The 26854-nt window shown below is 38.8% G+C and overlaps 1 protein-coding gene across 1 annotated transcript in view; it reads left to right on the top strand.

Annotated features, from left to right (window-relative positions):
• The window catches only part of LOC144030601 (inactive dipeptidyl peptidase 10-like), a 76498-nt gene extending 50285 nt beyond the window's left edge, over positions 1-26213 (top strand). Inside the window, exons 6-26 of the mRNA XM_077537038.1 lie at positions 821-873; positions 963-1044; positions 1735-1855; positions 2089-2243; positions 4274-4371; positions 4467-4590; positions 4683-4721; positions 6124-6231; positions 6528-6613; positions 6695-6742; positions 8364-8485; positions 9217-9264; positions 9731-9829; positions 12499-12568; positions 12696-12890; positions 14664-14718; positions 15412-15511; positions 15872-15930; positions 16480-16552; positions 21887-21960; positions 24310-26213. Of these exons, the coding sequence (XP_077393164.1) occupies positions 821-873; positions 963-1044; positions 1735-1855; positions 2089-2243; positions 4274-4371; positions 4467-4590; positions 4683-4721; positions 6124-6231; positions 6528-6613; positions 6695-6742; positions 8364-8485; positions 9217-9264; positions 9731-9829; positions 12499-12568; positions 12696-12890; positions 14664-14718; positions 15412-15511; positions 15872-15930; positions 16480-16552; positions 21887-21960; positions 24310-24447 (1947 nt within the window). The 3' untranslated portion in view covers positions 24448-26213. The remainder of the gene's footprint in view (positions 1-820; positions 874-962; positions 1045-1734; positions 1856-2088; positions 2244-4273; positions 4372-4466; positions 4591-4682; positions 4722-6123; positions 6232-6527; positions 6614-6694; positions 6743-8363; positions 8486-9216; positions 9265-9730; positions 9830-12498; positions 12569-12695; positions 12891-14663; positions 14719-15411; positions 15512-15871; positions 15931-16479; positions 16553-21886; positions 21961-24309) is intronic.
• The last annotated feature ends 641 nt before the right edge of the window (positions 26214-26854 follow it).

Raw genomic sequence — 26854 nt, 5'->3', positions numbered from 1 at the left:
GCATTGTGAGTGAACATATTGTAGCATGCTTGATAATGAGCTGTGTGCAGCTTATGATGATGGCAGTGAAGAAGTAGTGTCAAGACTGACAGAGCAGATGTGTTTATCATCAAAGTGACGAGCTGAATATAGAGAGTAATGGCTCCTCACTGCTGGCTCCAGTTTTCAACTTATACATTTATCATCATCTTGGTTCTCTTGGTTCACATTACTACTATGTCAAAGGTTCCAATGATTTTCTAGCATTTTTTTTGTTTGTAATTTATTTATAATGGACAGCAGTTTCTGACATATATTTCTGACATTTATTTTTTTGCCAATTCCTCAGCAGTGACATGTTTATCCTTGGTATTGCACAGTGCATTTTAAAGTGTGTATTTCCCATAAAATTCACTTGTAATCTGAATTGTACTGTAGTTTAGCTCTAAAGCTCCTGCAGCAAACAGATGCTTCATAAAACTCGGTGAGCCCAAAGCCTCACCTGTAATGTCACAAATTTTAATGAATTTGCTTGATATGTGCAAACCATTCTATTGGTATTCCAACACAAGCGCAGTGGTGCAGTCTGCTGGGAACATCGCCAAATAGGCAGTTCTAATCGCTTCCCTTACGTGCCCCGTACCTGTCGTATTTATCGAGGAGAGGCAAACCACAAGTGTTATGTATGTTGGGTTTTCCTTTTTCAGTACTAGATTTACTTGATAACTTTTCTAATCTGCTCAAAATGTTTTATCTAAATGCTAAATAAGGCAACTTATGTCTTTTTTTATTTATTAATTAATTAATGTATTTATTTATTTATTTATTTAACATGTTTTAGGTATATCAACATTCTTTCATGGCTTCATACCTAATCTACAACCTGTATACAAGGTCAGTTAGCAAAGAACACAATTTTTCTTTGTGGCTTGTACTTACAGTAAGTGTGTTTTTAATCTGTTCTGTCTATGTTCTTGGACCAGGGAAGTGCTTGAGCTAAATCCTCCAGAAGTCTCCAATTCAGTCCTCCAGTTTGCTTCATGGGGTGTTGGTGGTCAGCAGCTGGTAAGCTGTCAATTCAGATAAACTCACGCCTCAGTGTTTAGAATAAACGTTTTTCAAGTTAATTTATCACTGATTAAATTTCATAATTTCACGGTCATTGTTTTTACATTTGTAAAAACTAATTGGAACATTTTTGTATATGAGCTGTAGGAACCAACAAGAAGAAAACATTACAATCAAATTATCGGCAAGTCCCACTTTATACACATTCTGCACAAACTAAACTATCTAGATCAGGGGTCTCCAAGTTCCTCGAGAGCCCCTATCCAGCCTGTTTTCCATGTTTCTCGCCACGAACACACCTGATTCATGATCGGGATCGTTATCAGGCTTCTGCAAAGCTTGCTGATTAGCTGATCATTAGCTTCAGCTGTGCTGAAGGACGGAGACATGGAAAACAGGCTGGATAGGGGCTCTCGAGGACCGAACATGGAGACCCCTGGTCTAGATGTACTTCTGTCTTGGCTCAAGCAAAACTTGCTCTGAACTATAAATCACTCCATATTTTTTTGTTTTTAATAATTCATTGTACCATATTTATATTACCGCTAGGAGACTTGGGGACACACACAAAAAAATTCACTTAATCAATTACATATACTTAAAAAAAGAGCCATGTGACAGTTTCACAATATGGCTTATCTATATCACACCAACATTAACTTTTTACTTTACATTTTTACCCTGCAGATCTACATATTTGAAAACAACATTTATTACCAATCAGAGGTTCACAGTAACTCATGGAGACTCACGTCATCTGGACAGGAGGGCATCATCTTCAATGGCATTGCAGACTGGCTATATGAAGGTAAAATATTATTTTACTATTTTATCAACCTCTTGGTTTGGCTGGTACAAAAAAAAAAAAAATACTGTAAAGAATTGCAACAATATTTTGGACAATATTTACATGTTGATCTTGATTTCAAATTTGCCAAGAAATATTCAGTAAGAGAGATGAAATAATTGGGTGCTATATATTTATATTTCAAAGTTTAGTCTGGTTTGCAGTTTCAATTTGGACTCTCTTGTTCTTTCCAGAGGAGGTTTTGCACACTCAAGCAGCTCACTGGTGGTCACCTGATGGCTCAAGACTTGCTTACCTGACCATCAATGACTCCCTGGTCCCAAACATGCTCCTGCCATCTTACATGGGTTCCATTTACCCAAGGGGGAAAGAGTATCCTTACCCAAAGGTTAGACCTGTCTGTACTGTAAGGCTTCTTTCACCCACAAGCTTAGTAAAATGTTAGTAGTTGAATGGCAGTCACATTTGACAAATTCTAATCAATGGTTTGTTAACCTCTACACACTGTATGTCATTTTTCGGTTCGGTGGGGTTGGGTTTTTGTTTAGTTTTTGGGTGTTTATGTCATCTTTTGTCTGGTAAGTCTCCCCTCGTCAAGCCAAGTCTCCCTTCGTCAAGCCAAGTCTCCCTTCGTCAAGCCAAGTCTCCCTTCGTCAAGCCAAGTCTCCCCTCGCCAAGCCATGTCTCACCTCGTCAAGCCAAGCCTCCCCTCGCCAAGCCAAGCCTCCCCTTTTCAAACCAAGTCTCCCCTCGTCAGGCCTCTCCACGTCAAGCCAAGTCCCCCCACGTAAAGCCAAGTCTGCCCTCGCCAAGCCAAGTTTCCCCATGTCAAACCAAGTCCCCCCACGTCAGACCAAGTCCCCCCACGTCAATCCAAGTCTCCCCATGTCAAGTCAAGTCTTCCCACCACGTCCAAGCCGTCGCCTCTCGGTCTGCCAAGTACCCCCACGTTTTGTCAAGTGGCCCCAAATTTTGTCAAGTGGCCCCACGTTCTGTCAAGTTGCCCCACGTTCTGCCAAGTTGCCCAAGTTTCGTCCCTCTTGCATCTCGTCCCATTATGGTAACCAGTTCCCCTTGTCCGGTGTTAGTATCCAGTCATCTCTCGTCCCATCCTCTCGTGTCTTAATTGTTAACAATAAAGTTCCCACGTTCCTCTCTCCGTCATGTCTCTGCACCTGGGTCCATCCATCACAGCCATGCACCACCCCTCCCTGACACTGTATATAAATGTTGGGCCCCACAACTCTGTGAAATCCTGAAATATTGGCCCCACCTGGAGTGATGTTTCATTTCATACCACTTTTTGTTTTTCAGACCAATACCAGAATGAGTACTCCAGTTGTCACCGATGCCAAACACCAATACAACTAGTACATCATATTCTCCCCCCAAAAAACAATGACAGATCATTTTAAAGAAAGATTTATTTCTAGTTCCTTATAGTAAAATGCCCACAAGAGTGCAGCTGATACTCGTATTTTCTGATCTATTTGAGCGAGACAATTAAGTTAACACACTTCGTCAAGTGTCTCAAAGACCTCTCTGATTAAAGATGGATTATGTAAGAGTAGCAGAAGAATAGTGATAATGCACACAGCATCTTGGTTTGTTGGTTCAGGATCATAGCTGGTTTAGTGCTTGTCAGGCTGATTTCAACTGGTCTATTTGCTGTGCTTGTGCAGAGTGCTTCCTAAATTTGAATTTGGCTCACTAACTTACATAATCCAATTTTCTCAAACATCAAACAGTCAGCAATGTGCGCTCTCTATGAAGCAGCAAATCAGTTGGAAATTACAAAGAGTAAAGCACAGGTAAAAGCTTGTACCCAAATAAAGAAGGTTTTGTTCGAAGACAAATAAATGTGTGAGTCGGTAAATTTAGAGCAGCTTTCTATTTATTTTTGATTTTTGCATTTATTATTCTTCCTATTCATTACTTGTCATTTGATAAAGGTGGTCATTGCAAATAACAGTCAGTGGTTCACACTTGTATATTCTTTTCTTTTTGCAATGTTGCTGTCAAAACATGTCACAGTCAAATCACAAGACTAGTTAATGCAGTTATATGTGGTTTGAAAAATATGTCAAATATAGCTATTATATCAAGCAAAGAGCATTAGGTTGAAGTAGGAAGTGAAGGATTTAAGAAGACAGGAATAATATGAGCCATGATTCTCTGGCCAGCTCCAGGGCCTTCTTACACGTTACAATTTCCTCTCTGCGTGGACATATGCAAATTGTTGTATATTCCATTATTATGACCCCGCCGCTACAAGTTATTATGAAACCTCATTCAGATATAAGTAATTACAGTGCGATGCTTTCTTATCATCACAGTCCGTGCAGTGTACCATGAATTATTTTTCACATTTGATTTCATTTAATTCAATCAACTGACTTTCTTCCTTTATTGATCTAGATGGGTCAAATCAATCCCACTGTAAGCCTTTATGTTGTCGTTCTCGATGGCAGCTCCCAAACAACTCAACTGTCACCTCCAGACAGTTTTGTGAACAGGTAAAAACTGCAGATAAATTTGGTTCTAAAACACATTTTTCAAAAAATGAAACTGTGCTCTTATGTTGTCACTACATATCATGTATTCATTTTAGTCAATATTACATCACCATGGTGAAATGGGTGACAGTGGACAAGTTGGCTGTGCGCTGGGTAAATCGGGCACAAAATATGTCCATTCTTTCGCTGTGCGACATACACACTAATAAATGCACAAAGGTAGGAGTTTTCTTGTATGTATCGTCTCAGCTAAAAATTGAAAATGTACAGAAACTGTCTGACACTGTTGTGATTTGCTCTTCTCATTCCAGAGATATGTGATGGTGTCAGATAAGTGGCTAGATCGACAGGTAAGTGGCAAAACAACATAAATGTACTTTGTTATCGTTATTATATGAAATAAAGTTGCAGGATTCAACTTTAAGGGAATGCAGAAACAAAGAGGTCTTTCTCCAGGATTTATGGCATACAATAGATAGTGTCAAGAATGAGGACTGTTGCAAGTCGGCAGACCCAAATACAGAAAGCACTGGCATGGATTGCAGGCAGCAAACTCACAAACCTTTATTCAATGATACTGAGCATCACCACTGAAAAGATTGGAAACAAAATAGCAACATCCAAAAAGGCAAAGGAAAACAGGATTCTTGAAAATGATATGACAGACAAATGCGTGATTTGTCAAATACTGAATAAAAACAATGGAAATTAAGGCACACAGATCAATCACAAAAAGCTGAAAAGACAGGAGGGAACTAAGGACCTGATTGGCTGACACAATAGAAGCACTTTAACAAGACCAGACAAAACCAATAAATCAATCAGCCTGAGACTTAAGCCTTAATCAGGAGTGAGAAATTTTCTTCTGTGAGGGCCACATACAGTAAAATTGAAGCATGTAAGGGCTGCTTTTACATTCTTCAACTTTAATTTCTTAAACACACTACAACCGATGGATTAACATTTTGTATACAATTTGTTATAGGTATTATGAAAATCTGCTACAGCACAGGGACAGCTGCCAAAGGTGATAAGGCAAATAGTTTGCCAGAGCGTGCAATGTAATGTTCTATATTCTATATTCCGTTCCAGTTGTTTTTGTCTAATACGACAGCTTTTAAATGATTTTTGTGTACAATGGCTGGCAATAAGGAGCATATTTTTGCAACAGTGATGCCAACTACACATCTACTTACCTCTCATTCAATGGACAATATTATTGCCTCAGCACAATCACACTTTTCAGAGTTATCTTCGATGATTGCACGAACAAGCTTTTTAATTAAGTGTGCTTGATCAGTAAACATACAATGAAATTTCATAGGGGAAGTCAAGTTTAATGTGTCCTATGTGGGGCTCAGGTAACGACCAATCATGGTTCATCTGTTTACTGAGTTTGGTGATGTGAAGTTCGCAAATTGAGCCCTTTGACACTGTGATGCCATTTTCAGTCGAAAAAGAAAACAAAACAAAACAAAAAACTGACCGTCAAAATGACAAAAGGCAAAATGACGCTTGCTGCTTAATTCATAATCCACAAATGTAATAATTAATCAGAATACGGTGTTTACATTAGCGGCATTGCACAGAACATATTGTAATGAAAGATTTGACTTCCCCTTTAAAGTTCAGAAAAACTGTCAGTGTCGACCAGTGCATTAGTTATTTATTCAAATTCATTGTTCTTTGTCTTGCATGAGCTGAAAATATTTGTAAGAACACAATTGTCTTTGATTACTGTGTTTTTCCTAGAATGAAGAACCAATGTTTTCAAAGGACTGTACAGTATTCTTCATGACTCTGCCATTAAAACACATTCTACTTGGAGCATTCCACCACGTGACCATGATCTACAACCAAGTAAAACGAATACTAACTTGTATCAAACTTAAAACAGCTTTTTTGTGTTCTTTGTGTAAAATGTATTGTCAAAGGTTGAACACAATTAATTATGGAACAATGATCAACCTTTGATTTGTTTAGATTTAGAAACAAACTTTCCCATAGAAATACTGATATATTTTATATAATATATACAATCAATTTCATAATCAGAAACTTTACTGACTTGGCAAAACTTTAGGTCATGTCTTGGTTTTTGTGTTTGGCTCTGTGCTTGCTCTGCCATGAAATGTGTTTGCTTCTTCTTGTTCAAGGGAGAAGATGTCAAACATCTCCCCTTGACCTCAGGAAACTGGGAGGTCTCTCAAATTCTGGGCTATGATGAGAGCAGTAGATCTGTGTAAGAAGAGTTCGAAATCAATAACAATCTATAATCATGAGGAATATGCTGTGGTAAAAACACATTTACTTTATTTTACAGTTATTTCCTAAGTAAAGAGACTGGCTCAACACAACAGCAGTTATACAGGTATCCAATCCTAACTATTTTGTTTGAAGCTAAAAACACTAAAGAATACATTTTAGGAGAAACAAAGATGATCAATTATGACAGCATACAGTCAGTCAGGATATTAGGAAAGGTGAAAATAGCATTTTCTTCTCTCTCTCTCTCTCTCTCTCTCTCTCTCTCTCTCTCTCTCTCTCTCTCTCTCTCTCTCTCTCTCTCTCTCTCTCTCTCTCTCTCTCTCTCTCTCCCTCTCTCTCTAAGTTTACACCAGCTATCAGGAGACAGTATTCGCGTCACTCAAACGGCGTGTGGCAATTAACGTTGGTGTTAGCAAATTATGAATGTGGATATTCAACTCGATTTGAGAACATCAAGTAATGCAAAAAAATCCTGAGCATGTTCATTCTGGCATGTCCCGCCCTGACTGGTTAGCACGTCCGCCTCCCAGTTCTGAGGACTCGAGTCCAGGCTCCGGCCTTCCTGGGTGGAGTTTGCATGTTTTCCCCGTGCCTGCGTGGGTCTTCTCCGGGCACTCCGGTCTCCTCCCACATTCCAAATTCATGCATGGCAGGTTAATTGGGCGCTCTGAATTGTCCCTAGGTGTGTTTGTGAGTGTGGATGGCTGTTCGTCTCTGTGTGCCCTGCGATTGGCTGGTAACCAGTTCAGGGTGTCTCCCGCCTACTGCCCCAAACCAGCTGAGATAGGCTCCAGCACCCTGCGCGACCCTTGTGAGGAATAAGCAGTCAAGAAAATGGATGGATGGATGGATGGATGGAATTATACATGAATAATAATTAAGTTAATTATTATCGTTATTATTATTTAAGAGGGAGGGAGGGAAAGAGAGAGAGAGAGAGACACACACAGACAGACAAAGGGGGAGAGATAGAGGGGGAGGGAGAGACAGAGGGGGCGAGAGGGAGGGTTCTGGTGCGGGGCATTTTGCAATGTTGGCCTGCGTGACATGACGTCTGCCTGGGCTGATTGGCGATTGCAGAGAGTGGCATTTGTATTTTATGGACATTAAATTAATGAATGACGTATTCTGTAGAGACACAGAGGACTGGAAGAGTCACAGAGAGGCTTAGGAATTGGAAGTTCTTGGAAAGGTTTTAATGCATGGATTAAACGTCAATTTTGCTGTTCAGCCTCATAAAGAGAAACATGTGACTGAAGTACAGAAACGTTTGTCATGCAGTCTGAAATTATTCCAAACTTCACTTGAAAAACGAGTATCCCTATGTTTCTCAAAGTAGCCGACTGTATGTCGCTTGCATGTTTTTGTTTGTTTGCAATTTTTGTTGTGTTTTTCACTAATGCCTTACATCAGCCGTTACCAACATTTTTTAAACTGAGAGTTACTTCTTGGGTATTAAGAAATGTGAAGGTCCATCAGTTTTATACAAACTGATAACAAATGTGCACATATTATCGAATTAGGATATTAATCATTTTTGATATTCACCCCTGTGACAACACCTATCATGTTAATTTCTAACAACATTTTAACAATTATAACAAGGTAAAAAACGCACATTAACATGCAGCACTTTTTAGAACAGGCCATGGGCTAATCATGGGGTCCTACCTGGTGACCATGGGCACCACGTTGGTGACACCTATGTTATTCTTCTTAAAAAGGGTCTCAGCTGTGGAGCCGTTTCATAAAGAATGCCTCACCTGCACCCTCTTCAAGTCACAATGCACATACTACGATGCCGTGTTCAGCACAAACTACCAGCATGTTCTTCTCCAATGTAGAGGTATGTTTTCAGAATTACTTAACTATATTCAGGATGTAATTATTATTATTATTATTTTTTTAACATGAGGCACAAACATGTCTTGCAAAACTACCACACCACAAATTACACAGCGTGGCCATTCAACTCCAACTATCAAGGGGGCTACGTTGTCAGGATCCCGACTTCTACCATCACCGTCTTTTTTATTATGTGCAGTACGTTCAAACTTTTACATATTCCGTCCATACGTCTTAGTCTATAAGCAGTGGTTTACAAATGTTTCTTGAAATTTGGGCCAACTACACTGGTAATGTCTAATGCCTAAACTACCCGTCCCCTTAGGGGTGGGTGACATGTGAATGCAATATTCCCGATCAGAAACCGGAGAGGCAGAGAAATGATGCCTACTTGTATCCGTCCTCTCTCTCTCTTACTGCCAAGGTCAGGTGATTGGTACTGACCCACTGCTAAAAGCCTTTTGACTCCATTCACACGTCTCTTGCTTTAAGATATATTTTCATTATATTGTTAGCCCTTAGCCCAGTTGTTCAATTGAGTACTTGACTTTCTGAACTGGAAATTAATACCAGCTACACACTTTTAGGGCACTCTTTTACAGTCGGTTAGTTTTACAATGCAATGCTGAAGGGAAATAATTCAAGGTTTTCACAATATAGCTCAATAAGGCTCACTTCATTTTATTGAATTCCAGAAGTCACATTTTTTCCATTATTCTTTAATTTCCCCAGGTCCTGGAATACCCCAAACGACGCTGCACAGATTAAATAAAATGAAAGGTAAGGAATCAGGCAGGAAAAGGGCACAGATATATTGTTTGGGAATTTCCATTCCATTAATACTGGGACACTATATACTGGCTTTCAGACTTACCTTGTAAATTTGTATGCTAGAAGGAATCTCCATTGGCGGTGCTCAAAGGGGCCATACTATGAAAAATGTTGCTTGCTTGTATACAAAACAAACAGTTAGGTCTGCTCACCTATCAAGTGAGAAGTGATGAAAGTAGAACAGATGGCTGCTGAAAAGGGACGATTTGCAATGTAATCTAATTCATTGTGCTGTAATTATTTATCATTGTAAAATAATTTAGTCCATGCATCACATTTTAATCTGTGCAACTAGGAATTTACTTACTTTAAAATATATTAGTTGAGCATCTTATAATCTACTTTGTTTTATTTGCACCATTCATGAGTTTGTCTTTTACTGTGTCAAATTGTTTGTCTGCATTGTCATCAACAGACTACATGACCCTGGAGAAGAATGCAGTATTACAACATGCTCTGATCAACCGAAAATTACCAAAACGGGAAAGTAGAACTGTACAAATCAACAACGTTGGTATGATAATATGCCCATGTGCTCAAGTTCACATCCTGTGTAAATTGTATTCATTAGCACCATAATATGATCAACATTTGTAAAATAGGTCACATGATCTGCATTAGCTCCCCCTAAGATACAACTTTGCATTGGATTATGTCAACATTTTTCATAAGGAAAGGTCATTTTTGCATTTGACTTTCAAGCTTAAGACACTAAAAAAGAAAACAGAAGTGATCACACAGGGCAAACACTTTTCCATTTTCTCAACTCAATTTACAGTATAGAGCACTTTAAAAACAACCAGAGCTGCATACAAAGTATTGTACATAAAAGTAGAAATCAGACAATGACAAAAAAAAAAAAAGAAGAAGAAGAACATAAAAGCACTCGGGCGTCACGGTGGATGAGTGGTCAGCACGTCCCTCTCCCAGTGCTGAGGACGCAAGATCGAGTCTAGGCTTCAGCCTTCCTGGGTGGAGTTTGCATGTTCTCCCCGTGCCTGCATGTGTCTTCTCCGGGTACTCCGGTCTCCTCCCACATTCCAAAGACATGCATGGCAGGTTAATTGGGCGCTCTGAATTGTCCCTAGGTGTGCTTGTGAGTGTGGATGGTTGTTCGTCTCTGTGTGCCCTGCGATTGGCTGGCAACCAGTTTAGGGTGTACCCTGCCTACTGCCTGAAGCTGGCTGGGATAGGCTCCAGTGCCCTCGCGACCCTTGTGAGGAGTAAGTGGTACAGAAAATGGATGGACGGATGGATAAAAGCACTCGACACTAAAACAAAGCCGAGTCTCATTTTGAGTCAAAAGCCAAAGAGTAAAAATGTGTTTTAAGAAGAGTTTTAAAAATGGAGGTCATGGTAAAAGCTCAATCCCTTCTGAGCCTCCGCTTAGTCCTCGGAACCTTCAGTAGCGTCTGGTCAGCTGACCTGAGGCACCAGGCAGGTGCAGAGGGCTGGAGCAGCTCAGAGATAAGGTGCAAAAAGATCATATACAGATTTAAAAACAAGTTAAATAATCTTAAAATGAACTCTCAAGTGTACAGGGAACCAGTGAAGTGAGGCCAAAATTGCACTTACAGTATGTGCTCCCTCCGACGAGCTCCAGTTAGGTGGCAAGCAGCAGCATTTTGGACCAATGGGAGACTCTTGAGGGAGGACTGGCTAACTCCAAAAGAAACTGTATTACAGTAATCCAGCTGCAATGTAACGAAGGTATGGAATACAGTTTCTAAGTGCTGTTTTTGAAGGAGAAGCTTTACTTTAGCCAGCTGCATAAGATTGAAAGAAGAAGAAGAAGAAGAAGATGATGAGTGTAACAACAGCACCAATTAGCCAGTCCAATTTAGAATGCACATTTGTGACAGTTGGCCGAGTCAACAGATTGGGATGTACAAGGGCCACTTGGACCAAACTCCATAACTTGTGTTTTCTTTTCATTGAAATTGAAGACGTTGTAAAGTTCGATGGGAACTTTCACTAGTTATTTTATCTTGAATGCTTGCTATACTAATAATAACCAGGAGACTGCATGTTCTCATTTGAACGATTCACTGGATGCCAGAAAGATCAAGTACACAGCTCTGGAGCCTTATATGCTGAAAGCGGAAGAAGGCTTGCCCCAGTCAAAATGGTCGCTACTCTTATACTACCTTAGTTGTCCACCCCAACAGGGGCAAGATCTGCCGAGCCCACGTGGAAATGTGTGACCTGATGGTCTTAACTGGTTTCGACTGGATAAGTGTGCCAGAGTGCAGATAGATAGAAAGGCGCCAAGCCAGAAAATGTCACAGCGACACAACGGCCTAGCTCAAGTCAGCTATCTAATCATTAAGGGACACTCAACTAAACTTATGCGTTTTACAAAAAAATTATATCTCCTCCTGTTGAACTGGCCTAATGCTCAGTCCATCCCACCTCGATAATCTATAATCCTATATGTGCGTGCGGTCAATGTTATCCAGACTTTCCTCCAGATAGAACAGAAGTGTCCTTAAGGAAAAAGCATTCTTTTTGTTCAGTGGGACATAGATCATCTGCATAGCAGGGAAAGGAAATACAGTGGAACCTTGCAGCAGTAATTATAATGAAAAAAGCAGGGGCCCCGAAATTGAATCCTGTGGAACACCATACCAAAACAACCAAGGCTAACACAAAATGTCCTGCCTGCTAAGCTCGTAGAATCAATACCACTCAAGAGCACTACCACTAAAGACCACCTGGTGCTGCAAATGAGCCAAAAGAATCTAACACTGTAGTCAGGTCCAACACAACAAAACGTGTTCCCTGTGTCCAAATTCACTAGGCTGGGTCCGTCGAACGCAGGATTTGTCGGCCACATGACATTACAACTGGCACGAGTCCACCGTGCTATGCCTACTATCAATGAGTCTAAATAACAGATAACTCGTAACTGCTTTTAAAATTTCAGAAATAGTTTTTTATCATGTAATATGATCGGGTCTGACTTAAACTGTCCCAGATTACGGTTCGATTTTGTTCAACTTGCAATGTCACAACAACCTGCAGTTTGTCTAAGTTGATTCAATAGCCAACTAATTTATCAATTATCATTATTTTTCATTAACGTGAATAAGCAGGATAGAAAGTCAATGGATGTTACCTAAAAACAAACACAATAAAGTGAGTAAAATTACATGACTTTGCTGTTTTCTTCTTGTTTTGCAGTTCTTTGTATGGATTTAATAGTCCCCAATGATTTTGATGAAACATATGAGCATCCGCTTCTCCTTATTCTGTAAGATTCAGTACTACATTTGTTTACACATATATTGTTTTTCTTTTATTAAACATTCCTCAAATTTAGAAAGTGAGAAAAATAATTATTCGAGAGACAAATGATATGTAATTCTGCACTTTTGTAGTGGCAGTGCCCCTGGTGGTCAGGCTGTGAGTGACCACTTCAGCATCAATTGGGATTCCGTGCTTGTCAGTTCAGAGAACGTCATTGTGGCACGTCTGGATGGACGAGGCAGCAGCTTCCACGGCCAGAGGATCCTGCATGAGGTCCACCAGCGACTGGGCACTGTTGATGTTGCAGACCAGATCGCAATTGTAGAGTAGGTTTATTTTTTATTTTTTATTTTTTTTTATACAGTAAAAAAGTAAATCGGGCCAAGTGCAGATTAATAATACAGCTATTTATGATTCTTATTTTTATTTTACATCAGTGTTTTCCGATCATTTTTACGTGCCAGATGAATACTGTAGCTATACATCAACCTCTGAAAATATATTTTTAATAAATGATCGCGCCAATAATTTGTACTTTATGAATGAATGACATCGTTGTCGTCCTCTCTGCTCTGTACAGCTTAATGGCGCTCTAAACACTTGCTCTAGGTCCAACCTCGCTGTCTGATAATGTCATCTTTCTTGTAACTGTTACTATACTACCATATTCTTGGCGCAAATCAATTGCCATGTGTGGTAAATTAGGCGCAAATTTGCTCCCAGCTGTCAGAATTTGTGAGCGTGTTTGCGCCGGTGTTTAGAGTAATATCCTTAGTAAATAGGTGGGTAACTGCGTGCAGACTGTGGGTGCAGTTGTGGTGCAATATTTCACGCTATTACCGGATGCAGCGCATTCTTAGTGAATATACCCTGCAGTGTATTCAAGTTAGCTCCGCTTAGCAAGTGGCAACACAAGATGGCTACCGGTGGTTTCACTTCTCACTACTGCAAGTAGGCGGCATTAGTAATCCAAGTTCTTTTACACTGTACGTCCGTGGTGGTTGAATACAGTACATATTGCGTAGTACATATACACACATACAGTGTATATAATTGGTATTTATTACCTTTTCCAATTTAGAATTAAAGCATTGTGATAAAGTTTAGAAAATCTTTTTATTCGAAAGATAAACATTTCAAACCAAAAAACATATTCCGTAACTTACATAAACTGTAGTAAAGTCTAAAAACATAAACACTGTAAATCTGTATTATACAGCAAAAGCAAACAGGATGTAATCTATCTGTAGTCAAGAAATTAAGTATGTACAGTGAGAAAGAAATTAAAGAATAAATTACCCATATATTTACTGACATGCCTGAACAGTGCTGCTTGCCTGAACAGTGCTGCAATATGCATCGATATTAGGGGTGTGCCAAAAAATCGATTCATAAAAGAGTCGAGATTCGCATTTATTAATATATGTATATGTATATATATATATATATATATATATATATATATATATATATATATATATATATATATATACATATGTATATGTACATTGCATTCAAAGCTACCCACATTGCTTTAAAAATACTGTTTGAAGATGGCGATTGCTAAACTGAATACCAAAAGATAAACAAAATAAATAAATTGACAAAATAATGTTATTTATTTAATTACTTGGCACTTATTACTTACTATTACTTAGACTGCAATAAAAAAAACCATTTTACAACATTTAAGTTTCCCTTAATATATCCCAATGAATACCTGAGTAGCCTTGGCTTTGACAGCATTTAACTTTTCTTTTTCCGTTTAAATCCTGCAAAAAAAAAAAAAAAAAAACCTAACAAAAAACCCCAAAAACGGTTATGCCACAAGGCACATCGCAATCACAGCAACACAGTAAAATAAAATGATTGATTGATTGATTGATTGATTGACCTTAGATCCGGAAAAAATATGAATGATCAGTGAATGAGGGAAGAAATATTATCTTTTGTTCCTGTTTGAGTTGTGTGACATGAAATCCGGTCGCGTATGATGTCATAGCTTTTGCTTGCTTAAATACTTTTTACCAAATTACTTTAAAACTACTTTTTTACATTTGAGAAATTATACTTAGTTAGGTTTCCTGCTATTTCCTCAGATACCTTATCAAGCTCCCATATATCGATGAGAATAAAGTTGCAGTTTATGGAAAGGTAATCCGCAAATAAATGTACAGTGGACCTCCACATATTTGCAGTTTGGCATTTCCAAATTCAGCCATTTGCACTTTTTATTTTAACCTATCCTCTGAGTATTTCTCGAAAAATGTTCCACCTTTACACACTTGCTCATCTAATTGCAAATGGAAAAGCAGCTGTGTTGTGTTAGATTTATGATTGACAGTGAGCGGAAGTACTGTCATATTGACATGTTTGCTTTGGCTCACGTTTTGTTAAACTAGAACCAAATATACCATCAAACTCCATCACTGCTCAGTGGAATATCACAGGACGGTTTGTGTTGTCACTGCATGGATCCAGCGATTTCGGGTCACTAAACATCAAGTGCTATGTGCCCACTTTGCTACTACCACAGGCTGTCCCCATACCATCGGCATGTCGATGTAACACCTGCACTTGGCTGTGCTGTCAAATGTTCATTGGTTTATACCACGCTTCACTGGTACAATAATCCAATACTGTTATATTTATGATTTGAACGATTCATTTAGGCAAAAATAATCACTCTTAGGGGAACATCAATTTATCATTAAAATCCACTATTCGTTGTCAGGCGTGTTCCCAATCCCCTGCAAATAGTGGTGGTCCACTGTAGCACAGCTTATTTGTTTAATTGTTTCTCATTCATGTGTTTCATATAAAATTGTCTTATCTTTTCCTTTTTAGGCATATGGGGGCTTTCTTGCATCAATTCTATTACTTTCCTATAGTTCAACTTTCAGCTGTGGCATAGCTGTGGCTCCTATAGCTAACTGGAGATTTCATGGTAAGATTTCAAGGCTTATATGGGGAATGAAATTTACATAATATTTCTTTTATGTATTAATTGTTTCACTTTTAGACATTTATTCTAACCTAGAATTAGAATATAAATAGAATGTATACTAAAATTTAGTTAGTTGTTTGCCAATAGATTTTGTATATTACAATTTTACTGCCTACCAGACATTTAATTTACATACATATAACGAGACATTATTAATATTTTTAAGTGTCCATAAGTCAAGAAGAATTCATTAAGAACCAAACAAAAAAAAACAAAAAAAACAAACAAACCCCCCCCCCCCAAAAAAACAGCATAAGCAATGATACTCCAAGTAGCAGTTTTCTTTTCATCTTTTTACAGGGTCCGCACTCACGGAGAAATATTTTGGATTTCCGCCAAAAGATGATCTCAAATACCAGGTTGTGCTATGGTGTTCTTTTTCTTCAAAACAAATTGCTATTATTCTGTGCCTCATGTTTAATTCCCTGAAGAGAAAACCAAATATATTCATACCCTGTCTAATTTTATCTGGAGATTGGGTGTCTCCTATCTGGAAATGACACAAGAAAGTTGTACACGACTTGAACTGAGCACGTCCGCGCTCACGAAACAAAAAGAAGGCAGAAAGCAACATCTCTCATTTTATTCTGAAGCAATGTTTACATTATTTTCTCCCAGCCACAACAGATTTGTTTTAGGGAACAAGACACCAAACTGGACAAAACAGGATGTGGGCGTGACCAAATTCTGAGTTGCCTCCCTGGTGATGATTTGCCAAACCTTCATATTATGGTTACATTTAGGTCAACTGTCATACTCTGCATATAATGGCTGCAATCCACAAAAGGGGAATCATATATTTTTGTAAAATGTCAAAGCTAAAATTCTACACTTTAATCATGTCTCGAGTGTACATCTTGCTGTATGTCATTGTCTTGTATGATGGAAATATTTATTGTCTCTGGCAGGTTTCAAGTCTACTCAGTAATATCACAGGACAGGGTCCATTGAAATTTCTTATTATCCATGGCACAGCAGATGGTGAGTAAAGCTGCATGAGCAGCTGTGACTCAGAAGGGATTGTGCATGAGTTACATTGCATTCTGAGTTGATGAACCATAAACTGCTTCTGTGAGTTAGGCCAGCAGCTTCTTCGTTCGGCTCATCAGTGTTGTGAGATGGAAAGCAGAGGGGGGCACGCCTGTCTCTTGTTTCTTCCCGTCGTTGACGGATGCCCGCATTTTTGGCAAATGCGTTATGACGCAAAGTCTTGAAAAAACGGACTGAGCAACGATTGTAAAAGGGTTTCTTTCGTCGATCTGGGTCTCAGCCCATGTATTCTTTTGAGGCTTTGCGTCATAAAGCACTCACCGAAAATATACGTATGTATATTGGCTCACACATCAATAATCTAACTGAAACTAAACTTGGGGTTGTCAGCATGTGCGTGGGGAACCATCCATCCATCCATCCATCCATCCATCCATCCATCCATCTTCTACCGCTTATCCGAGGTCAGGTCGCGGGGGCAGCAGCTTTAGGAGGGAAACCCAGACTTCCCTCTCCCCAGCCACTTCAACCAGCTCCTCCGGTGGGATCCCAAGGCGTTCCCAGGCCAGCCAAGAGACATAGTCTCTCCAGCGTGTCCTGGGTCGACCCCGGGGCCTCCCGCCGGTGGGACATGCCCGGAACACCTCTCCAGGGAGGCGTCCAGGAGGCATCCGAACCAGATGCCCGAGCCACCTCAGCTGGCTCCTCGCAACGCGGAAGAGCAGTGGCTCGACTCTGAGCCCCTCCCGGATGACCGAGCTTCTCACCCTATCTCTAAGGGAGAGCCCGGACACCCTGCGGAGGAAACTCATTTCGGCCGCTTGTATCCGGGATCTTGTTCTTTCGGTCACGACCCACAGCTCGTGACCAGAGGTGAGGGTGAAAATGTAGATCGGCCGGTAAATCGAGAGCTTCGCCTTCTGGCTCAGCTCTGCACCGATCCGCCTGTCGATCTCGTGCTCCATCGTGCCCTCACTCGTGAACAAGATACTTGAACTCCTCCACTTGGGGCAGGATCTCATCCCCGACTCGGAGAGGACACGGCACCCTTTTCCGACTGAGGACCATGGTCTTGGATTTGGAGGTGTTGATCTTCATCCCAACCGCTTCACACTCGGCTGAGAACCTCTCCAGTGAGAGTTGGAGAACCTGGGGTACCAAATTAATCAAAGTGAATGTGTTAAAACATTAAGTATTTAAATGGGGCATATCATATAAAAGTTACTTTAATTTTTTCCCCATGACCACACTTGTAATACATATTGATGTCGGTAAAATCACTGAGATCACAGGAAGGGATGTCAGGCTGGGTCAGATTAAGTGGGGGACTGGTCCCATTAGGTTACTTTGTTGTCCAAGTTTCTTTCGATCGCACAATTCCCTTAGTGGTTTGAGTCGAGAAAGAAACTACAGTACAACAGGGAAAAAAAAAAGACAGGCGAGAGTTCAAGTTCAAAAAGCTCACAAAGGATTTATTCCACTAAGTAAAAAAAACAAAAAAAAGAAAAGAAACAGTGAGTCTCCATCATGGAGAGACTGGTTAACAATGAACAAAGCACAGGTTTACATGCAGAAATATGAGGCAACCCTCTTTTTCTGATTAATCAATCAGAGATGGGCTGATCTCTAATTGTGCTAACAAGCTAACCATATTTAGTTAACCTCACTTTCATAAAGGTGTAATTATCTGGCTATGTGTGATATGCTTGTTTCTGTCGGTGTTCAGTTCAAGACCATCACTGATGTCCATGACACTCCTCATGTTATAGTTTCAATTTCAATCGAAATGAAGTTTATCTGTTTATATTGGACTCAAGAAATACAACTATCATTTAAAAAACATTTAAGTTCAAACATTCATATATATAAGACAAATGACCACTAAAAGTGTGAAGACAAAAGAGAGTAATGTTTTATTGGATTCCAACCAGAGATGGGAAAAGTATATTGACATTCTATACTTGAGTAAAAATAAAATTGCTTGTGTAAAAAACAACTTTGGTAAAGGTAATCACTCAAATAATTACTCAGGTAAAAGTAAAAAAAAAAAAAAAAAGACGAGAAGAAGTGAAAAGTATTTTTATCAGATGTTCCCTCCTACGACAATTTGAAAGATGTTAAAAATGTTAGCTAATGGAGCAATAATGGCAGTCTGCATTTCAAATTATCTGTTGCAGTGCGCATTGCCCTCATATTTACAAGTTGTTCTCTAGCTAATCTAGCCAATTGCATGTCATGTCATAGCGTGATATGGAGCCAATCACAAGCTGGGATGTTGGTGACAGGGTGTAACGCTTCATATGGCTGGCAAAGCCAAGAATCAGTGATGGCGGCTTTTTCTACCAAGTCTGTTATTTTGTTTTCATGCATTAAAAAAAAATTTAATAATGATCTTGTTTTGAAAATGTATCCAGTAAAAAGTACAGATACTCATGTTAAAATGTAAACTAAAGGATAAAAGTAAAAAGTAGTCGAAAAAATAAATACTCAGAAAGTACAAAGTAATGAAAAAAACTACTTAAGTACAGTAACAAAGTATTTGTACTTTGTTACCTCCCATCTCTGATTACAACGCAGCACTGACATGATTTATCAGCTCAACTGTGGCGTTTTGCATTGCTTGTTTTAGCAGATTTTTCTTACTCAACTCATTTCAAAACCACAGCATGTAATTCTGTCTTATGTTCAGCTGGACAGTAAACATCTGGAAGTTCAGAAGAATTGCTCACCATCTTTCAAACTGCTGCCTGTTGTGAAGTGAATTGAGTTCACTGCCACCATACAGTGCCTGTAAAAAGAAAGTCGGGCCACTCATATTTGAAGGCAGCCCTGTAGCTAATGGTTTTAAGCAGTGTTGGTGCCAGAACAGAACAATGGGAGGGCATTCGATTAGCTTGGGGGCATATTTTACTGCCCCATATTAACCCTTATAAAACAGTTATGCCATGACGGGCGTGTGCGCACAGTCACACAATTAAGGCTTATAAAACAGGTGCCACAGTGGCGACACGCATGCACACACACACACACGCACACACCCCCCCCCCCCCCACACACACACACCCACCCACCCACACACACACACACACACATCCCCCCCACACACATAAACACTTAAGATTAATCGTTATAATCTGGGGTGCTCATTTTGGTCGGGTTGTTTTTGGTTTTTCTAACTGATCCATCGACCTCCTGGCTGAACTTACAGACATGGAGCTCTATATTCGTAGACAGCGCAGCCGTGTTTGATTTGAGTCTCTATCTTTTTTATGCCAACACAACGCAAGCCTTGATACACTTCTTGTTATGTGCTGGGGGTTGGATCCCAAAGCGCAGACACAAATACAATTTTAACTCTTTATTCACATCGAGAGGCATGGAACAAACTTGACTAGACGAGAAACCAAGAGAGCTGCACAGATGAACAGAAAGCAACAATCCGGCAAACACACACACTTCTCAGAACGCTACTACAGACAGTGAATCGATCTGATTGGTTGTCACTAAGTAAAGGATTAAAGATTGACATCACATAACATCTCTTAGCTTCTTTCCAGTTGAAACCAGATGATGGTTACATCAGGTCAAAACAGACACTTGACCTCTCGGTCATGAACCCAAACTTAACCCTGGCGTGATCCCAGATATGACACTTCTTTGGAATTATGGGTCTTCTCTCTGGACCATGCTGGGTGTTCACTTTGACTTGCGTCTGATGCACCTGACAAATTGATGGCTGAAAAGTAGACTAAATTGTACGCATGCTGGAACCACGTCTAACTATTGGTACAAGTAGTGTAATGCAAGTGCAGTGTTACTTTTAGGTTTGGTGGAGCACCCAAATGCAGGGAAGCAAGGCACAGAGGCAGGTGTGCACTAAAAAAAAGAAAAAAAAAGTTATTAAGAAGAAAAAGGAAAACAAGGTACTTCAATACTGATAGTGAAGGCAAACAGGAAACAGTGTTGACCCTAAAAACACTGACTGATGAAATAAAATAAAACAACTTTTATACAAATACTATAAACACAAACAAATCACAAACTGTTATGACAAAAAAATAGCAATTCCACTCCACCTAACAGTTATTTGCTTCAATGAGAAATAACTGGTAACAATAGAGGACAAAATTGATTTATGTAAGTCAAATTAAATCATTTAAGTCATCAAGATGTATTGAAAAACGATCTATTTCAAAGGCAAAGTTAAAAACAAACCAAGAATCACAGCACAAAAAAATGGACATGTGGCCAAGGGAGCTGATTGAATGACTCCAGGGACCAGGTTTTCAAGCACAGGTGGATAAAATAAAATTTAACGAGACAGACATTGACAAAAGGAGACACGTGAAAACACACCAACTAAAACCTAATCAATGAAACACACATCATGACATGCAGGACGCAGTCATGTGTAGTTGATGTCATTGTATTTCATTTATAAATATGACAACAGCATGCATTCAAGCCTCTTAATCATTGACAAAGTCAATTGAAACTTTAACATTTATTATTATCATCATCATCATCTTTATTATATATTTTTTAAATGGCCATGACATAGCTCTGGAGGAGGGGAGCTCACATAAGGTAATCTTATGACTGCCATCAGCTCCGGTCTTCCAGGTACCCACGAGACAAATCTGTTCGCTCAGCTCCCTAACCAACTTTATATCATCCGCCCATTGAGGTCTGATTACAGTTACTTATAAACTCTACATTTCCCGCCTCAACCTGCCGCATGACACAAGCAAATCAGTTACAAATATTCTGAGGTGGACATCAAGTACATTATCCAAATGACTTGGATTCAGAAAAGTTGGCAACAAGTTGGCATTTTACTATAGGCACCGTCTACATTCTTCCGCTGACTTGTGCATTTCTCATCTCTAAACGCCAGCTAAACACACTAGACCTTTTATCTTATGGAGCATTGTGCACCTGTGGTCTGAAACCACGTTTCACACAGTGGATGATTTTATGCATATTGCAGTATAGGCACCAAATTAAGTTTGAAAGCAGTCAGTTGCCTACAACACTTGCTATCGTGTAGTTTGACAGGATGTGATCTAACTGTGTGTGTATATATATATATGTATATATATATATATATATATATATATATGAAGAACACATTTTTTGTTTTAAATTGTGAAAACAATAACATATTTTAACACTGTATACATTCAAAACATGCTAGTATGACGTTTTTTTTTTCTTTTTGTGCTTTTTAAAAAACGGACTCTAATGCATTGTAACTGCAGTTGACTGAAAAATACTCCAGTTGTAATCTTTGTTTGTTTGTTTGTTTGTTTTTTTGTTTTTCAGCGACTGTTCATTTCCAGCACTCTGCTGAGCTGATCAAACTGTTGTCTGCATCTAATTTTAACTATACTCTCCAGGTGACTATGCTTTTCTCATTTAACAATGAAAGACTGCATTTGTTGATGTTGTGTTTCGATTAATATTTAATATGCCACCGTATACTGAATGTGGGACTTTGGGGCTGTCAAGTCCAACATCTGAGAGTATAGTACGAAGGAGACAAGGAAGAATGGTAATTTTTTTTTTTTTTTTACATTTGTGTATAAACCAAACCATGTCCATGTCACCAGCTTGCGAGCGAGGAAGTGAGGTACGGAAAAAGTTGGCTTTTTTTTTTTTTTTTTTATTAAATACTGTATTTTTTTTCCCTATTTTTCAATTAATTAAATTACATTTTTATTTTCTTCCAATATTTTCTATGCGCCCACACTAGTCTAAAGACTGCATTCTGAATAAGATGGTATATTTTAATGAGGTCTGCTACAAAGCAGGCTACATAAATAATTGGGGGTTTGCGGAACACTCAAATACTTTGCTCAAAATTATGTTTTCACTTTTTTTTTTCCTGCCTGCTTTACGCCAGTACTTTTTTCACATGTGGGCTATTAGTGTGGACATAGTATGTGGAAGTTGAACCAGGTGATTCTTGCAATTGTGCTTGACTTATGAGCACAACTGTAAATGTAGAAAAGCTAAACGTCGCTTAATGACACAAAAATGGTATGAATCGTCACCGAAATTCACATGCGCATCTCCAGTCATGTCAACTACAACCTCTGAAAATATTAACACAATTGCTGCAGTATTTTGGATTTTTTTAAACCCTTTCTCACCATACAGTGCGCTAAGTTAAGCACAACTGTGTCTTGTTCATAATTGGAGCAATTGCAACTGACCAGTGTTACAACTGTCCCCAGTCTCCCCTATCAAGAAGATTAACTCATTCGATGCCAAAAATATGTAAACACGTTTTTAATACTTTGTCCTTCACTCCCAAAAACATGTTTTCACGTTTTTTTTTAAGTTTTTTTTTTTTTTTTTTTTTTTTTTTTTTTTTTTTAAATGAAACAGCATACAGAAGGCTTTGATGCAGCTTCTGACATAGAGAGGTGGCTTAACTGTAAAAAAAAAAAAAGGCCAGCGGGTGGCAGCAGAGTATGAGATCAACCTGGACCTTGTTGCATAAAGCTCTTTTTGCCAGTGTTTTCACCAGGAATGTAATATTGAATAAACTTGGATAATATTCTAATGTTAATTGCTGCAAAAAGGAAACAGATACAAATATTTTTTTCCTGATTTTGGTAGGTTCCATGTGTTTATTTAAATAGAACATAATATTCTGTGGGCCTTGTAAAAATGGGCCTTGTAAAAATAAGTCAAAATCCAGTAAAACAGCAGGGAGCAAAGGAGGTTGCTTCAGTGAAAATGGCTGGGAGTGAATGAGTTAATATTGTCAAACACCATTTTCTCATATATATATATATATATATATATATATATATATATATATATATATATATATATATATATATATAGTCCTGCAGTTTTTAGATATTCCCACCCACTAGCACACCGGATTCATATAATCTGCTCATCGACATGCCTGATAACGATCCTGATATTTAGTATCAGGTGTGTTGGTTGGTGGGAACATCTAAAACCTGCAGGACTCTGGACCCGGAGGACCGGAATTGGTGAACCCTGCGTCTCCCAACCATGTCACTTGATATACTGAAGAAAATATAGATGAATTTTGTAGAAGAGCGGTGTGATTTCTTCAGATGGGTGACTATCCTGTCTTTGTGATATCATACTAAATTATATTAAAAATTATTAGGAAAGAGTGCTTTGATGTGAGGTTTAATGAAGGACACAATGATGCTTTTCTGTTGAACCTTTTCATACGACACTTAAAACTGATCATCTGAACAACGGCGCAATATATTCACTATTTTTGGTAATCGTAGACAAAGTACATTTTTTCACGTTTGCCATATGACCTTGAAGCTTTCATTTATGAAGAATCCAAATGAACCTACAAACCGAATGAGTGTTGCTGTTCTGATTCATGACCCTGACAGAGTGAAAAGCTAGTGTTGCAGAAAAACAAATGACTCATGCGCTTTCGCCAGATTAAAAAAAAAGATCATCAAAGATGAGCGAGCATGATTGTACAAGTGGAGAATGGTTTCTTCTCATCCCCCGTCGTTACACTTGGCCGGTTCTGATGACGCTTTCAAACTTCTTTGCAAGGTTAATGGACTAGCTGGATGTGAAAAGTTCAAACTTTAAGTAACACACTTGCCAAACCCGAATCTCTCTCTCTCTCTCTCTGTTAGAAAAAAAAAAAGAGGTAGGTCAGGTAATGTTTGTGTATTTTTCGAATTGTGATGATGTAAAACTGTTCTCAACTTGTCGTTACCCAGATTTTTCCAGATGAAGGACACAACATTGTGTCTGTCAAGAGCCAGCGCTATATGCTAAACTCGGTGGTCACCTTCTTCAAAAACTGCTTTGAGGAGGAAAGGCTTGTCGACCAGCAGGAATCTAAAGATGATATGTAAGATGGAGAATTACCTGCAGGCAAACTTGTACACATCCAAGAATGTAGCACCTGTTAGCATGAGCCAACACCTCTGCACTCACTCCTGAAGGGCTGGGGTGTATTTCACAAAGTAGGTTTAGTGAGAAACCTGGGTACAGAAATCCTGAAAAGTGGAAACTCGTTTCAGAAAGGGAGGTAACTGAAACCAGAGCCTTCCTCTATGGGTAGCCGCTGTGGTGTACGTTGTACTTTTTTTTTCTTTTTTTTTTAAATAAAGACATGTTCATCTTGTTAGAAAATGTTAAAAGGAAAATGTCAAAAATAATAGGGATACTGTATAAAACTAAGGATGTCTTAAACATGAAATCATTATATACATTATACAGTTCATTATTATTACCATATCTGACCTATTGTGTGGAAATCTGGGGAAATGCATATAGAACAAATACCAACTCTGTTTTCAAATTGCAAAAGAGAGCTCTAAGAATTATAAATCGATCAAAATATACAGAACCAACACATCCACTATTTATTAAATTCAATGCAATAAAATTTTATGACTTGGTTGAGTTTAAAATAGCACAAATAATGTACAATGTTTATAATAATTTACTCTGCCACAGTACTCAGAAGTTGTTTGAAATTAGACACAGTCCTTATGATATAAGGGGTACAAAAATAACAAAACAAGAACAAATATTAAGCAAAGGTGTGTATCTGTAAAAGGTGTTAATTTGTGGAATCATTTGGGAATTGATCTGAAAAAATGTGACTCACTTCTGGAGTTTAAAAAAAATGTTTAAAAGTAAAGTTAAAAAAAATTACTTATGTCAGACCAGAGTATGAAAATTGTATATGTGAGTATGTGTATATGATTTAGATAGGTATTATGGTATATGTTTAGGAAATTCATGTATATATGTTTTTGGTAAATGTGAACATGTCTAAGTGCACTTGTATAAACAACCAGGTTTATACATTTTATTTAAAAAAAAATAGTAAATTAGTATTGTATTAAATAATGAAATAGGTTTAACTATATAAAGTAAAAGGGGTAGGACTAGATAAGTTTTTAACTTCTTCCTACTCCCTTTTGAACATGTCAACTGATTGATGATTTTATTGGGGTTTTCTTTTAATTTCTGTTTTTCTGCTCTTGTTCATATGTTCAATAACTAAATCAAATCAATCAAAAAAATAATAATCAAATTCGACATATTAAGATTTTCGCTTGACAGGGGCAATAAAAAATAAAAAAGCAACGCGGAAGCAGAGGGCGGCGCCTCGCTCGGCACCCCCGTTGCCATGGTGACGAATCGGGGCTCCATTGAGGCGGTCTTTTAAAGTCCAGCCAGGTGAGACTAATCAGCGTTGATATACCTCACTGGAATCAGCTGGACTGGAACCAAAAACGCAGTTTCCTATTGGAGGGTATGTCAATGTTGTTATGTTTGTTGAACCTCCTTAGTGAAATACACCCCTGGTATCTTCAAAATCAACCTGAGAGGATTTATGAAATCATAGAGCACTGTTTTTACTTGGCACTTGACAATTCCACATGGCTATGATTGTTATTGATATTTTGTTACATTAACCTGGTTGTTTGTCACCGTGTTTTATCTGTAAACATATGACGTGGTATCAAGGTTACGCTAAAAATAATTTTTGTATAACAAGAGTCAACAAGTGGTAATGTTAAAATTGTAACACAAAAATTATTAAGTTGTGTTTCAAGACAAATAATGTAAAGAAAATAAAATCCTGATATTAGAAGACCAAAAACGTCTAGATTTTATGAATGAACATCATTTCTAACAATATTTTCACATGCGATTAACCACCTCTCATCAACAAAATCAAATCAATAATTTAAATTAAATTAAAACGCTGCTGGATTTCATCACATTTTCAGGTAGCTGTAGTTTATATGCGGACCCGTCGCCATGGGCGGGCCTTGGGGGTCCGTGCCCGCCCTGTCAGTCAGCCATGCCCGCCCTAGCAAGATGACTCACTAACTATTCGTCCTATCAGTCACGTAAACTTGCGCCTTCTGTGTTAAGTAAAGCATGGCGTGCCAGCCAACCACATACCTCCTTTCAAGTTGGGCTGTGATTGACAACTAAGCGAGCCAATGACGTGCGCTCTGCAGACATGCCTTAAGGCCTCAGTATGCTTCTGCGACGGGCTTGCACGGGGGGGGGGTTACGGCGTTGCTCCGCTCGTGCGTTTGCCTTCCGACTTGTGCGCAATACACATCTGTATCTGCTGGAGTTTCACACCAAGTCCCGCTGTCGCTATGGCTGGGACGCCACAGAGTGGCGATTCCTCTGCATTTTATGACGGATTCAGGAAGTTCAATTTAATTCAGAAACACGAAACAAAGCCGGGGGGAGAGTAAGTTCATCACCGTGGCAATTAATTAT

This window comes from Festucalex cinctus, chromosome 11, assembly GCF_051991245.1.
Source record: "Festucalex cinctus isolate MCC-2025b chromosome 11, RoL_Fcin_1.0, whole genome shotgun sequence".
In the NCBI taxonomy this organism is placed as follows: Eukaryota; Metazoa; Chordata; class Actinopteri; order Syngnathiformes; family Syngnathidae; genus Festucalex; species Festucalex cinctus.
Note: the sequence above shows the minus strand (reverse complement) of the source record. Positions and strands in the feature narration are given on the sequence as shown.